Source organism: Lampris incognitus, chromosome 10 (genome assembly GCF_029633865.1).
Source record: "Lampris incognitus isolate fLamInc1 chromosome 10, fLamInc1.hap2, whole genome shotgun sequence".
Lineage (NCBI taxonomy): Eukaryota > Metazoa > Chordata > Actinopteri > Lampriformes > Lampridae > Lampris > Lampris incognitus.
The window spans coordinates 12,363,077-12,379,425 of NC_079220.1; the positions used below are offsets into that span (position 1 = coordinate 12,363,077).

At 47.9% G+C, this 16,349-nt stretch overlaps 1 protein-coding gene across 1 annotated transcript in view; it reads right to left on the reverse strand.

Annotated features, from left to right (window-relative positions):
* grin2ba (glutamate receptor, ionotropic, N-methyl D-aspartate 2B, genome duplicate a) overlaps window positions 1–16,349 on the reverse strand; it is a 122,679-nt gene that overhangs the window by 10,609 nt on the left and 95,721 nt on the right. Inside the window, exons 10-14 of the mRNA XM_056287867.1 lie at window positions 16,182–16,307; window positions 12,113–12,342; window positions 11,750–11,910; window positions 9,140–9,327; window positions 1,214–1,452 (exon numbers count right to left, since the gene is read on the reverse strand). Coding sequence (XP_056143842.1) covers window positions 1,214–1,452; window positions 9,140–9,327; window positions 11,750–11,910; window positions 12,113–12,342; window positions 16,182–16,307 — 944 coding nt within the window. The remainder of the gene's footprint in view (window positions 1–1,213; window positions 1,453–9,139; window positions 9,328–11,749; window positions 11,911–12,112; window positions 12,343–16,181; window positions 16,308–16,349) is intronic.

The following is a 16,349-nucleotide window of genomic DNA, read 5'->3' on the forward strand; positions in this document are numbered from 1 at the left end:
TTGTAAACCTTCCCTTTAACTCTTGCTGGTACCCTTTTGTCACAAATCACCCCTGACAGGCCTCTCCTCCCACTACCCTGCCTGCACTCTCTTCTTCACCTCTCTTCTGCACTCCCTGTTACTTTGGACAGTTGACCCCAAGTATTTAAACTCATATGCCTTCATCACCTCTACCCCCTGCAACCTCACCATTATGCTGTCCTCCCTCTCATTCACGCATAGGTATTCCGTCTTGCTCCTACTGACTCTCATTCCTCTTCTCTCCAGTGCATACCTTCAACTCTCCAGGCTCTCCTCCACCTGCACCCTACTCTCGCTACAGATCACAATGTCATCCGCAAACATCATAGTCCATGGAGACTCCTGCCTGATCTTGTCCGTCAACCTGTCCATCACCATTGCAAACAAGAAAGGCCTCAGAGCCGATCCTTGATGTAATCCCACCTCCACCATGAACCCATCTGTCATTCCAACCACACACCTCACAATTGTCATGCTTCCCTCATACATATCCTGCACCACACCTACATACTTCTCTGCAGCTCCCAACTTCCTCATACAATACCACACCTCCTCTCTTGGCACCCTGTCATATGCTTTCTCTAAATCCACAAAGACACAATGTAACTCCTTCTGGCCTTCTCTATACTTCTCAATCAACATTCTCAAAGCAAACATCACATCTGTGGTGCTCTTTCGTGACATGAAACCATACTGCTGCTCACTAATCATCACCTCTCCTCTTAACCTAGCTTCTATTTCTCTTTCCCATATCTTCATGCTGTGGCTGATCAACTTTATACCTCTGTAGTTGTTGCAGTTCTGCACATCGCCCTTATTCTTGAAAATCGGTACCAGTATGCTTCTTCTCCACCCCTCAGGCATCCTCTCACTTTCCAAAATTGTTAAACAAGCTCGGTAACATGTTAACTAACATGCTCTAATGCTCTAAAATATAAGGTATGTAAAAAAAAGTACATGCAAATGACTCTCAACACTTTCCTGCAACTTCCTGATGCCTAGCAAACTGTCGTATGCAGCAATACCCAACCATGCCACACCTCAAGCAGGCTGGGGCAAAATTAATGGCAGGAATTATATGGTATTGTATTTGATCCACATTTGGGTCACACATCTGCTCAGGTTTGAAAGCTGGAGCAAAAACTCTTAACTTCCCATCCACAGTCCCCCTCCCGCCTCCTCATCGTCTCACCCTGCTGATGGAGAAGACAAAGCCGGGCTGGCCGGAGCAGACGCCCATGAAGCAGAAGCGCAGTTGCCAGTAGAACCAGTGTTCACAGATGAAGGTGATGAGTGACAGCGCCATAGCAGCACCAAGCATGTAGAAGACGCCGGCCATGTTGTCCACATCCAGCTGACTGGACATCACTTCGTTCTTCTCATGGTGGCAGATTCCCGTCAGCCACAGGGCCTCCAGCTCCTCCATCTCACCTGAGAGGAGGAAAATAGAGAGAGAGAGAGAGAGAGAGAGAGAGAGAGAGAGAGAGAGAGAGAGAGAGAGAGAGAGAGAGAGAGAGAGAGAGAGAGAGAGAGAGAGAGAGAGAGAGAGAGAGAGAGAGAGAGAGAGAGAGAGAGAGAGAGAGAGAGAGAGAGAGAGAGAGAGAGAGAGAGAGAGAGAGAGAGAGAGAGCAGAAGGAAATGGAAGGGGTGGGAAGTGATAAGGATGGAAGGACAAGAGCGAGGAGGAGATGGTGACTCGTAAAGCGGGAGGAAGGGCGGAAGAGGAGGAAGGAGGGAGAGCCAGGATAGGGGTGGGAGGGGCACAGTGAATACATGAAGAGTAGTTATTTTGGTTATTCAACAGGGGTTGGAAATTGGAAGACAGGGATGTGAAAGATGAAGGGGATAGGAGGATATGATGTAATAGTGGGACGGGTGTCAGAGGACAGGAGGGACGGCGGGAATGATGCAACCGAATGAGAGAACAGGGGAGGTTGGGGGGGGGGGGCAGGCAAGGAGAAAGGACGACGCAGAAGTTAAAAAGTGAAGTGCAGACAGAAATTTCACAGTAGACTTCCTGGTGAAATGGGGGAGCAACTCAGTGAAGTAACACATGTAAATCGCTGGTTGCATGTTAACTACACACACACACACACACACACACACACACCACTTTTCACATGCATGAGGGCACTTCCAATTCAGCAAATAATCTGTGAAAGTGGCTGCTTACCCCACAGTATGTAAATGCTTTGTTATGTGCATCTATGCAAATTGAAGGATGTGTGTGTGCATACGTGTGTGCATGTACGCGCCTGTGTGTGTGTGTGTGTGTGTGTGTGTCTGTTCTTGCATCTCTGTGTTTCAAGTGTAGGTGTGTTTGCACGTGCGTTTTTGCTTGCAAGCACACGTCTCCGCGAGTATCGGTCTGTATGCGTCCCCGTGTCTGTCCACGGTCCCCGAGTCTGTTTGTGGGTCACCTTCTGTTTCTTCGCTAGCTGTTCTCTATCAAAGCTGACTGTGGCAGGACAGACTTTGGTTAATTAATCATATATTCGGGCCCTGTTTGCCGCATGTCATCGCAGCTCTCACACTGGTGCACAAACTGGGCCCTGAGCATCAACAAGAGGCTACTCAGCATATAAACAAAGGAAGAGACGTCCGCGCACACACACACACACATACATATATGACCATTGTCGTTAAGCTCTCTATGCCTCTATGGGGTAGTTACTAGTTCGCCCAGCTAGACGGGGCAGAAGCTCCACTTTGTCCCTTCGCCTCCAACCAGTGACACTTGTCGTGCTATTGCCATTGCAGAAGGTATCAGTAAATGTAGACCCCCCCCCCCAATTACACCTGACCAATTATACCCCACTCTTCCGAGCCGTCCCGGTCGCTGCTCCGCCCCTTCTACCGATCCAGGGAGGGCTGCAGACTACCACAAGCCTCCTCCGATACATGTGGAGTCGCCAGCCACTTTTTTTCACCTGACAGTGAGGAGTTTCGCCAGGGCAACATAGCACGTGGGAGGATCACGCTATTCCCCCCCCCCCAAACAGGCGCCTCAACAGACCAGAGGAGGCGCTAGTGCAGCGACCAGGACACATACCAACACCCGGCTTCCCACCCGCAGACACAGCCAGTTGTGTCTGTAGGGACGTCCGACCAAGCCGGAGGCAACACGGGGATTCGAACCGCCAATCCCCGTGTTGGTAGGCAACAGAATAGAGCGCCACCCCACCCAGATGCCCCAGTAAACGTAGATTTAAACCTTAGCCCGAAGGATGACGCAAGAATTTCAATCCAAATCTAACCCTCATCTGGGCTGTAGTGCATGACGTCATCAAGTGTAGTGCAGATCACGCCTCTCCGTGGTGAGCTGCCTGTGACGCTTCCCACTGGGTGAGAGGCGGGACGAGGCCAAGCTTCTGTCCAATCCAGGTTGGTGAGCCGGTAGGTACCCGGCTAACTGTTGAGAACCTAATCCTGAACTGAGGCCGCATTGGTGTGTCTTTCATTTCACAAACCTTTTCTGGCTGAGACATAAGTGTGAGACACTTAGTCCAAACTCAGTCCACAGACACAGAATGACTTCTGTGAATAAGGATGTAGCAGAGGGCAAAGCTGCCTAAACTACATGGACCAACATTTCAAACACAATAGTCTACTCTCCCATTTAGGCTGATGTAAATATTTTTGGCGCATACGACAGTACCATCAAAACTATGTAAGTTTTATAAAGATTAAAACATGAACACATTAAAGAACCAATTGATGTTCCTGTTTCTAAATTATTTTTTTGGTGTATATTTGTGGTTGTATTGCCTTTTAATAATCACTGAATGAGGGGGCATCCGGGTGGCATGGCGGTCTATTCCGTTGCCTATCAACAACACAGGGATCACCGGTTCGAATCCCTGTGTTACCTCTGACAAAATTGGCTGTATCTGCGGGTGGGAAGCCGGATGTGGGTATGTGTCCTGGTCGCTGCACTAGCGCCTCCTCTGGTCGGTCAGGGCACCTGTTCGGGGGGGAATAGCATGATCCTCCCACGCGCTACGTCCCCCTGGCGCAACTCCTCACTGTCAGGTGAAAAGAAGCAGCTGGCGACGCCACATGTATGGGAGGAGGCATGTGGTAGTCTGCAGCCCTCCCCGGATCGGCAGAGGGGGTGGAGCAGTGACCAGGACTGCTCAGAAGAGTGGGGTAATTGGCCAAATACAATTGGGGAGAAGAAGGGGAAAAAATTATAAAGGAAAAAAATAAAAAGAATCGATTTTTTTCCCGTTTCTACATTTATTTATTTTGTGTGTATATTTGTGGTTGTTTTGTCTTTTAATAATCACTGAATGGAGGTCATAGTTTGCCCACATTTAAATAAATGATCATTACTTTCCAAAACCCTCCGTTATCGTGGTCTATATTTCAGACCCGTCACCGGTGAAGATAAGAACCAGAGTTGTACTTTGGGATGACTTTATTTGCTGAGCACTCTCGATGCTGCATAAGCGCCTGGCAAGTCTGATTAAATTCAGTAAACACTTTTAAAGGCTTTATTTCGGCACTTTGTTTAAAGGCTAAATCTTAAGAGCCAGGTTTGTACATTAGGTCAGTAAATGTGCTGTGTGAATGCTCTCTGTGAAGGATGGCACGGGCATTTTTTTTCATCATCACCCACGAATTACTTAATATTTAAAAAGCACTGTTTTATAACTGACATTTAAGTATTGGGCGGCGCGGTGGCGCGGTGGTTAGCGCGGCCGCCTCACAGCAAGAAGGTCATGGGTTCGAACCCAGAGGTCGTCCAACCTTGGGGGTCGTCCCGGGTCGTCCTCTGTGTGGAGTTTGCATGTTCTCCCCGTGTCTGCGTGGGTTTCCTCCCACGGTCCAGAGACATGTAGGTCAGGTGACTCAGCTGTCCTGAATTGTCCCTAGGTGTGAGTGTGTCGGCCCTGTGCTGGTCTGGCGGCCTGTCCAGGGTGTCTCCCCGCCTGCTGCCGAATAACTGCTGGGATAGGCTCCAGCATCCCGTGACCCGAATTCGGATAAACAGCTTGGATACTGGATGGGCGGATTTAAGTATTGTCAAGTGAAACACCACAGAAGAAGTCAGATAGTTATTTTACTATTCATAACCTTTCAATACATGTGATAAAAACACCGAATAAGATGCTGTTCCCTTTTTCCCGAGAGAGCCCTGGTATAGATATTTTGCTCGGGCCTGCGTCAAACTGTTCCCTGCCCACCTTCTTACCAGGCCACTAGGCTCACCACGTGAGTCTGAGCCCTTTCTAGGGCACCAGGAGGGGAGGAGATGGCGAGGCGTGGTAAAGTGACATTGAAATCCTGAGAGGGGTGAGAGACGGCCGCTTGGTACATGGACGCGTGTCGGCACAGTGGCACGAGGATGTTATTGCGTACTGACCCATATTGAAACACACACACACACACACACACACACACACACACACACACACACACACACACACACACACACACAGAGTTAAACTTAGAATGAAAACTCTTGAACTCACGATCAAAAAGGTAGTGAACATGAAATCTGAACTTCACTGAATTATTCCTAGGTTAATGAAATTATTTATTTGATGTACACACACACACACACACACACACACACACACACACACACACACACACACACACACACACACACACACACACACACACACACACACACACACACACACACACACACACACACACACACACACACACACAAGCACACAAAACCTTAAACATAAACACATGCACTCCTCTCTCCTACTTAGGACTGCTGACCCATATTCACAGACACACACACACACACACACACACATACACACACACACACACACACACACACACACACACACACACACACACACACACACACACACACACACACACAGACACACACACACAACGTGTAGCAATACACCAGGAGCTATACTGGCACCCCTAAGTGGGACACACTACAGTGGGCCCTGGAGGGCCCTTGGTTCAGGATGCTCAAAACACACCAGAATATTTCCAAAAAAATTAAGAGTATACACACACACACACACACACACTCACTCTCTCTTGCTCTCTCTCAAATACACACAAACACGAGGCGAACCTACGTATGTCTATGGCACTTTCAGTACATTCACAGCTGAGCCGTACATCAAGTTGTGGCATTGTGACATTAGACTGTTATTGTCAATAAACACAGCAAATTGCTACTGTCTGGGACACTTTGACTTGTTTGTAGCTACAATTTTTTGGTTTGAAACCACAAGGGTCCACAATACGTTTACTGGGTGAAACAAACGGACATTTTCAACACATTTAATTTCATCCTCGACTCGTTTGGAGACTCATTAACGCACACGACTTGAGAGAAAAGAAAGTGTGTTTCACAGGAAGACGCCCAGGGGCCCCCTGTATCAGTCGTTACTATGGGCAAATTTGTGCGTACACACCCATGGAATTTTTTTAGCCCTCAAGATTGGCTGACAGTCAGCAGCAAAGCATGATGGTTATTTGTAAGTCCTTCCTCCTAACAGCTATTGTCTGCCTCTTGCGACAATCAATCTACCAGGCCTGCAAAGACATCAGCGATTTATAAGTATAATAATGATAATAATGAATAATAATATCAATCAGGGACAGCTGGTATAAATGGGCTAACAGGGCCAAGCCCTCCCCATATTTTACTATAAAGATGAGAAATTTATTGTTAAAAAACCTTAGAACAGGTTATTTAAAATTTTGGTGGAACCTAAGAGCAGCAACAGCACTAACTAGTCACAAGAAAAACACAAGATACATCCAAATGGACTAATTTTTTACAGCCCAAACACAACTGCATCAGCTTCCATTCATCTTCGTGTTACGTGAGTGACAGGTGTCTTGGCACGCCCCCTTGATTTGCTGATCATTTGGGCTAAATTCAATCAGCCCACAGGCCACTGACTTTTGACCAATGACACCACAGACAGTACATACAGTGAAGTGCTACATGTGTGAGAGTGGGACAGGTATCGATTGTCCAGAAAACGGCTTGTGTTCTATTATAACGGGTGTCTGAAATTCCGATTTGACCAGAAATGTAAAGCGCTTCGAGTGGCTGTTGCAGCTAGAAAAGTGCCATATAAAAAATGCAACTTGAATGACTGATTGATTGACTGATCAGTGTTAGCCAATCGGTGTCTAAATTCAGGGGTTACCCAGGTTCTACAATGGTCTCTGAGACAAACTTCAGGGCTAAAAAAAATCCCACAGGCATGTACGCACAAATTTGCCCATAGTAACGATCGATACATGAGGCCCCTGGAGAGCTTGGACATTCTCCCATAAAGGCCCAAGAATGGTCATAAAGTAGATGGTGCCCCTTGATGGAGCTAAATTCCAATTCTTATTCTCAGCAGTATAGTTCTGTCAAACCTTCCCCCCATCCTGTCGAATCTTTACATGTGGAAGAAGGGATCACATTAGACTGTGCAAATCTAATTAAACAATAAACAGAATTGTGGTCCCAGACACACAGATGTCTTGGCACACTGTATTCCCATGATAAAGGATATGATAGCTAACTATAACATGGAATGTTCCCCCTCACTTGTTAGCTCTTATCCTGAATTTCCCTGAATGGGTGAAACAATAAAATAGTTTCTGTATGAGTAGCCTGTGTTTGCCTGTGTTGGCAGGGGATGCATATTGTTGCCTGAACCACGAGCCTGTCCAGTCCCCACCACACCCGGCCCAGTGTGCAACAGTGAAGAGTCACTGCCGGAAATCAAAAATATTGTTGCAGTTGTGTCAATACCTCTTGAAGATTCAGATTTTTGATAGCTACCAAGCTGGGAGACTATTTACTCGATCCCCCCCCCCTCCTTTCTCCCCAATTGTAGCTGGCCAATCACCCTGCACTCTGAGCCGTCCCGGTCGCTTCTGCACCCCCTCTGCTGATCTGGGGAGGGCTGCAGACTACCACATGCCTCCTCTGATACATGTGGAGTCACCAGCCGCTTCTTTTTACCTGACAGTGAGGAGTTTCGCCAGGGGGACGTAGCGTGTGGGAGGATCATGCTAGTCCCCCCAGATCGCCCTCCCCCCGAATGGGCGCCCCGACTGACCAGAGGAGGCACTGGTGCAGCGACCAAGACACATACCCACATCCGGCTTTCCACCAGCAGACACGGCAAATTGTGTCTGTAGGGACGCCCGACCAAGCCGGAGGTAACACAGGGATTCAAACTGGCGATCCCCGTGCTGGTAGGCACCGGAAAAGATTCAGAATTTTAATAGCTACCAAGCTGGGAAACTATCAACTCAACCCCCCCCCCCAATTATACCCGGCCAATCACCCCACCCTCTGAGCCGTCCCGGTCACTGCTCCACCCACTCTGCTGATCTGGGGAGGGCTGCAGACTACCACATGCCTCCTCCAATACATGTGGAGTCAGCAGCCGCTTCTTTTTACCGGACAGTGAGGAGTTTCGCCAGGGGGACGTAGAGCATGGGAGGATCACGCTATTCCCCCAGTTTCCCCTCCCCCCCGAACAGGTGCCCCGACCGACCAGAGGAGGCGCTAGTGCGGCGACCAGGACACATACCCACATCTGGCTTCTCACCCGCAGACACAGCCAATTGTGTCTGTAGGGACGCCTGACCAAGCCGAAGGTAACACGGGGATTCGAACCAGTGATCCCCGTGTTGGTAGACAACGGAATAGACCGCTACACTACCCGGACACCCCTATCAACACAATTCTGATTTGGCTGGCTTACTCCAAAACAGGAACGTGGCTATGTCCAAAATCAAACCATTAGCTTACCTAGTATAGAGAACAAAACCAGATGTGATAGCCAGGTGACAGTTTGTATTGTGTTTGGTCCATATTTCTCTTCTGCAGGTACATCAAAACTTCTGTTGCAATAAAGAGTCATCTCAAATGTGTGAAGTCACTGAATATGCTATTAGTCACATGTGGTCTGCAAGACAGTCTCTTTTTCTTGAGTATCAGATTCAAACAACTATATTTTTCCCAGAAGGCCAATTCAGTTCCACAATCTACCCAGACCATACACAAACTCACAGACAAGTGGCAATTAGTATGTCAGATTGCCACTATATCTCCAGTGTACTAGTAAATAGTAGCTATGAATGGTGCAACTGCATGTCATCTCACCATCTCCAAAGAGCTGCAGGATGGCTAGGTCCACGTGTCTCTTCCAGAGCGACTCCTTCTGGATAGCGATGCCATACCCCGTGGTGGCAAAGATGTACCCGCTTCCAATGGTCACCAGCTTGCAGCCCTCGTCCCGACCAGCCATGTAGTTCAACACGGCCGCATCATAGATGAAAGCATCCAGTTTGCTAATGAAAACGGGACACAGAGAAAGACAGGATGCAGTAATTAGTGCTCAGGAGCCAGACACTGCAACTACCTTCCAATTAACCTGTTAAGTAGCGCTAAGCTGCTGATAAGTGTAATAGACTTCCACTTGCTTTGCCAAAGGCAAATAGCATGGCATAAAGGCACGCTTGATGAGAAGTGAAGAGGGGGAGTAAAAATGGGAAAGGAGTGAGGTGCAAAAATGAGTCTTGATGGTAAAACATGCTAACAGCAGCCGTGACAAAAGGATAATGGGGTTATTCAGTTATTCAGACACTGGATGTTTATGAAAAGAAAAGCAAAATGAACAGCAAAATCCTAACCAGGGTTTTTAACAGCAATAAAAAAAAAAGCATGGTGCACACGTAGGGATCACCTCAGCTGAGGTAAGCTGTCATTTTGTGTGTGAGTTTGTATTCGTCTGCTTCCGGTGTGGGAAGATGGTGGCGCGGATTCACGTTCGCAGCGGCCTCACCTAGTACCGCTGTGGGAAGATGGCGGCGCGAATTCACATTTGAGGTGGCCTCACCCAGTACCGGCGATGCAGCGTCTTTGTCCACGTCTGCGTCTAAATGTTTGTCTTTGTTTGCCGGCTGGGAGAGCTGGCACTGGATCGGCTGCGAGAGCTTGGTCTGCTGCGATGTGGGCACAGGGACCGCGGTCTTGCCCGGCACTGCACCCGAGGAGGTAACACCGAGGGCGGTCTGACAGGATGCGGAAGCGAGGCAGGCTAAGCTAATTGCTAGCCCATGCAGACCGGCACTTCCGATGACACCAAGGGCGGTGGCCTCACCTGGCATTGACCGTGGTGCTTTTGATGTCGTTGTGTGGAGTGCGGGGAGGTGCGTCAGGGGTGTTTGGCTGGGAGAGGTGGCGCTGGATCGGCTGGGAGGGCTTGGTCTGCTTCGGCCGGTTGCTGCAGGGACCACAGCCCCTGCCTGGAGCTGCACCCGAAGGGTGGTCTGACAGGACGCGTAATCGGGGCAGGCTAGGCTAACTGCTAGCCCATGCAGACCGGCAGTTCTGACAGTCATCCTGGCTGGCGTTTGTTGGACAGTGACTTTTTTTTGTTGGATATATGTGTTAGTTTGAACATGTGTGTTCTTGTAGTCCTTAACTGTGTCTTTATCTGTATGTTGCACTGCTGTGTGTGTGTGTGTGGGGGGGGCGGCATTTCATTTCCTGATTCAGTGTTGAACTCAGGTGAAGCAAACAGACTCATTTAAGCTGCTATGTTGTACTTAGCAAGTGAATCGTGTGTGTGTGTGTGTGTGTGTGTGTGTGTGTGCGCGGCTTTGCTGTAACTCTTATCAAATCCGTGGTCTGTCCAAAAGCACAATTTAAATGAAAACTTAAGTAGAAATTGATCAGTTTTTCAGATAGCGCCTTTCAACAGCAATGTTGTAATTTGTAAAACCTATTAAAGGATTTATTCGTTCAGGCCGAGTCGTGACGCAGATCTCGGATGCGAAGTGTTGAAATTATAAGAATAAAAAGTAAGCAGGCCGTTAAATTCCAGCCACAATCCTCAGTGAAGTACATCACAAATCTTGTGCTATTACTCAAAATTGTTCTCTTCAGTATAATAAAGCACTTAAACAGTTATTTTATATCTCATTACAATAACCAGTGGGTCCCCATGTCCAGAAATGGGAACAAAACCAGATTTTAAAGTTTTACTCTGATTCGGTGCATATCCTCTTTCGGGGATTAGAACTCATTATTATCACAGTGATCATTACCTGTTTATCAATTTGCATCTCTAATATCCATCCATCCAGTTTCCAAGCTGCTAATCCGAATTTGGGTCGCGGGATGCTGGAGCCTATCCCAGCAGTCATTGGGCGGCAGGCAGGGAGATACGCTGGACAGGCCGCCAGGCCGTCACAAGGCCGATACATTCACACCTAGGGACAATGTAGTACGGCCAATTCACCTGACCTACATGTCTTTGGACTGTGGGAGGAAACTGGAGCACCCAGAGGAAACCCACGCAGACATGGGGAGAGGATGCAAACTCCACACAGAGGACAACCCCCAAGGTTGGACAACCCTGGGGTTCAAACCAAGGCGCTAACCACTGCACCACCATGCCGCCCTATCTCTAATATGAGATTTATGAGATTGCATGAGATCACCTCTGTGCAGATCTCTACCATTTATCAAGATTGATAAATGGTAGAGATCTGCACAGAGGTGATTGTTATGTCAAGTAGGTCCCAGGTTACCTCATTTTGATGTTATTTCAACAGTACCACCATATATATTTACATTTTGTGATCGCAGTCATTCGATAAGAGTAGGTCTAATGCCATTTTCTCCAGATAGAGGCTTCCCTCATTGTGCCTGCCTCCTCTCTCTAAGAGCGGGACAGCGACTGTAGTAGACCGTACAGCTCCTTACCCAGCCTTGAGACTCTGCAGGGCCTCGTTGACATTTCTTTGGTGAAACTTGACCATGTAGCCGTGCATCTCAGGGTAGTTGTTCCTGATGTTCCTCTCCGTGCTCCCATTAGGCACTGTGCCAAATCGAAATGGTGGCGAGAAGTCATTTGGTCTCTGGAACTGAGAGACAGATAAAGAGAGATGGAGATGAAAACAGCTAGGGTGCGTTACATTTAGGTAAACTGTGTAGGTGTTCAATATTTAAGTGAAAAGGTAACGTCAGCTAGCAACTCTCAGCATCCATCCATCCATCAAGCCATACATCAGTCCATACATACACCTGTCTATCCATCCATCCGGCTATCCATCTATGGGTCCTTACCTTTTTGTCTGACAGACCCGTCACCTGGTCCACATATTCCTCCTGGATCATGAATGCAGCCAGATTGGCAGTGTAGGAGGCCAGGAAGATAACAGCGAAGAAGGCCCACACCGACACCATGATCTTACTGGTGGTCCCTTTGGGGTTCTGCACTGGCACAGAGTTGTTGAAGACAAGACCCCACAGCAGCCAGATGGCCTTACCAATTGTGAAAGAAGGACCATGAGGCTCTGAAAGAAAACAGGCAAAGTGAGGATCATGCAGACGAATTTGCCCCCCTTTTTCTCTCCAATGTACCCAGCCAATTACCCCACTTTTCCGAGCCGTCCCAGTCGCTGCTCCACCCCCTCTGCCGATCCGGCGGGGGGGGGGGGGCTGCAGACTACCACGTGCCTCCTCCGATACATGTGGGGTCGCCAGCCGCTTCTTTTCACCTGACAGTGAGGAGTTTCGCCAGGGGGGCGTAGCGCGTGGGGGGATCACGCTATTCCCCCTCCCCCTGAACAGGCGCCCCGACGACCAGAGGTGCTAGTGCAGCGACCAGGACACATAACCACATCCGGCTTCCCACCCACAGACACGGCCAGTTGTGTCTGTATGGATGCCCGATCAAGCCGGAGGCAACAATGGGATTCGAACTGGTGATCCCCATGTTGGTAAGCAACAGAATAGACCGCCACGCCACCTGGACGCGCCCCCCCCCCCAACCCGAATGTTCAAATTTGATCTTTTAAATGACACGTTATGAGTTCAAGCATAGTTTCATAAGACACTAGCAGGGTCCCAAAAAGGGGCACTTTCCTAGGCACTCTCATGACTTGCGTTGCAGTTGTTATAATATGTCTCTTTATCAAAATATATAATTGCACAAATATATAATTCTCAAAAAGGTCTCACTCATGAAATTTGCTTTTAACACGTGCATGTTTGTGAGTCAGTAATATATACAGTGTGCACGAAATGCATCTGAGTCAAAGGTATGTTCTGTTTTTACACCAAGTTTGTGTAATTTTGTATGTGTGTCTAACTATCAGGCATGGAAGCAGATTAGGAACCATCAAGAATGGGCTAACACCAGACTGGCTTATTCCAGCCATTATAGTGTAATTAGTGACTCTGTCTGTGTGTCCAAAGGAGTTGAATCAAGTGCAACTGGACTTGGTATATATCCGTGAAGACGTTTCGCCTCTCATCCAAGATGCTTCCTCAGTTCGTGCCTTTCTGACTCTTTCTATCCTTTCTGTGTGTATGTGTGTATGTGTGTGTGTGTATATGTATGTATGTATATATATATATATATATATATAGACGTGTGTTTGTGCCTGCCTGCCTGCCTGTGTGTGTGTGTATATATATATAATATATAGACGTGTGTTTGTGCCTGCCTGCCTGCGTGCGTGCGTGTGTGTGTGTGTGTGTGTATGTATATATATATATAGACATGTGTTTGTGCCTGCCTGCCTGCCTGTGTGTGTGTATGAGCAGTATGCTGCACAGATGGTGCTTTTGTCCATGGGCAAACTTTGCTGGTATTATCATGCCAAATATTGCCTTTGTGAAGTTCACCAGAGAGTTGGCCAAAGGACTCCACAGTAACTGCAGCCCGGCCATCGATACATTATTACATCTAACACGTCCAGTCCAACTTCAGTCTTCACACAGCATGACACTAAAGTCCAACAGCACTACAAGCAGACAGAACAAGTCGTCACAGAGGAGGGAATAGTGCTTTAGGGAGGAGTACGTCTTTGCCAGAACATGATGAAGAATGGGAAAAATGAAAAGAAAAAAAAAGATGGCTGTTGTCTATATATAGCCCCAAATGAGATGGCATGTTCAGAGACACTGATTCTTTTTATTTTCAGTCTTTTCGGCTGGGGCAAATCTAAAGCAAAATGGCCCCACTACCGTCAGAGCTGACACGTGAGTCTTGGAAAAAAGGAAATGCGTGCAAGATGTGCACTCCTGAGCGGAGTGCGGGGAGGTGTGTTGAGGGTGGCTGGCTGACTGGGGGAGCCGGCGTTGGATCGGCTGGGGGAGCCTGGTCTGCTGCGTCCGGTGGGCCCAAGGACCACGGCCCCTGCCTGGAGCTGCTCCCGAGGAGGAAGCACTGAGGGCGGTCTGACAGGATGCGGAAGCGGGGCAGGCTAAGCTAACTGCTAGCCCGTGCAGACCGGCATTTCCGACAGTCATCCTGGCTGGTGTTTGTTCCCTTGGACAGTTAATTTTTTTTTTTTTGTGTGTGTGTGTGCGTGTGTTTAGTTTGGACATATGTGTTAGTTTGGATATATGTGTTAGTTAGTATGTGTGTTCTTGAAGTTCTTGTAGTTTTTGGATATGTGGTTTTGTCTTTGTGTTGCACTGCCGTGGGCTGGGGGAAATGATAAATAAAGTGTTCCTGATTCCTGATCCCTGAAGACACTCAGGCAGTGAAAAATAAACATTCAGAATGACGGCAAGTGTGCTGACATCGGTGGAAAAAAAAGACACACCAGGAGAGGGTAAAAGGGAGGGCAGGGTGGATGAGAGGAAGGGAGGAGAGGAGGCGGAGGAGGAGAATGAGGCCATGGGGTCATACTGGAAGTCTGGTCTAGATATAGTGTAAAGCCCTAGCATTTGTGCAAGTGTTTCTGCCTGTGTGTGTGTTTGAGAGTAAAGTAAAAGCCGGACTTATAATGGCGAGATTTATGACGTTGTTTTTATAGATCGGCGGCATTAATTGCAAGGATTTATTTTTTTTACAGAACCGGCAAGTACACGCACAGGGTACATTTTAAACTGAGCAGTCGGATCAACTAAATTGTTGGTTGGAACTCTGCCCGGTAACCTCTCATGTCTATGCATCAAACCGCCTACACAGAGCGCCTCTGCAGCTTGAAGCTTCTTATAGCTCCTACACACACCCGCTGTTATATACCATGGTATGATCCAAAAAATGCCCACCTGGTTTTGTGTGGTATCAACTGACTGATTAACCCTGGAATGTGAATATTCCTAAAAGCATATTCAGTTCTGGCATTTACCACTTCAGATAGGAATGAGTAAATAGTACCACCAGAAATCTTGTGGAAAGTATCACAATAAATTCGTAAATTTACTTAAAATTGGCATGTGTTGGGGCTTCCGGGTGGCGTGGCGGTCTATTCCGTTACCTACAAACATGGGGATCGCCGGTTCGAATCCCCATGTTACCTCCGGCTTGGTCAGGCGTTCCTACAGACACAATTGACCGTGTCTGCGGGTGGGATGTGGGTATATGTCCTGGTTGCTGCCTCCTCTGGTCGGTCGGGGGGGGGGCATGGTGTGATCCTCCCACGCGCTAAGTTCCCCTCACTGTCAGGTGAAAAGAAGTGGCTGGTGACTCCACATGTATCAGAGGAGGCATGCGGTAGTCTGCAGCCCTCCCCGGATCGGCAGAGGGGGTGGAGCAGCGACCAGGACAGCTCGGAAGAGTGGGGCAATTGACCAAGTACAAGTGGGAAGAAAAAAAAAAGAAGGGGGGGATTGGCACTAATGCTACACAGTAAAAACCCGAGTGTTAATTTAACTCTGAGAGTATACAAATGGATCCTTTTGGGTCCACTTTTACACTCTCCGAGTAAAATTAACACTCAGGAAGTTAAATTAACACTCAGGATTTTACTGTGCAGCTGTATTTTACGACAGACAAAGAAAAACCAGCGTTTGCCTGATTATCAGAGAAAAAAAAAAAAGATCTTTCATGCTTGAATATTTTTCAAACTTATATGTCAATATGCGTGTTTAAAATGTCAATACTACCGTACACTGTCACTTTAAACTCATAATACAAAATGCTTAATTTGTCATGGGGAAAGTCAACATCTGTTGTAAACGCTTGTCTGTCAAAAAAAGAGCAAGAAACAGATAGGGATAAGGCAATGGGAAGGGAAGAGTAAGTGTCAGTATTCATTTACAACTACATCCTCACACAGCAGGTACCAAGCCTTTGGATGTGTGTGTGTGTGTGTGTGTGTGTGTGTGTGTGTGTGTGTGTGTGTGTGTGTGTGTGTGTGTGTGTGTGTGTGTGGCGAAGGCGAAGGCCTCTCACCCCTGCCGTCAGCCAGACAGCGGTTGTAGCCCACAGGGCTGAAGTACTCGAATATAAACACAGCCACTGCTGACACCAGCAGCAGCATCACGAACATCATCACCCACACATCCGCACTGAAGGGCTCTGGGGAGGGGGGAGAGAGAGAGAGAGAGAGAGGGAGGGAGG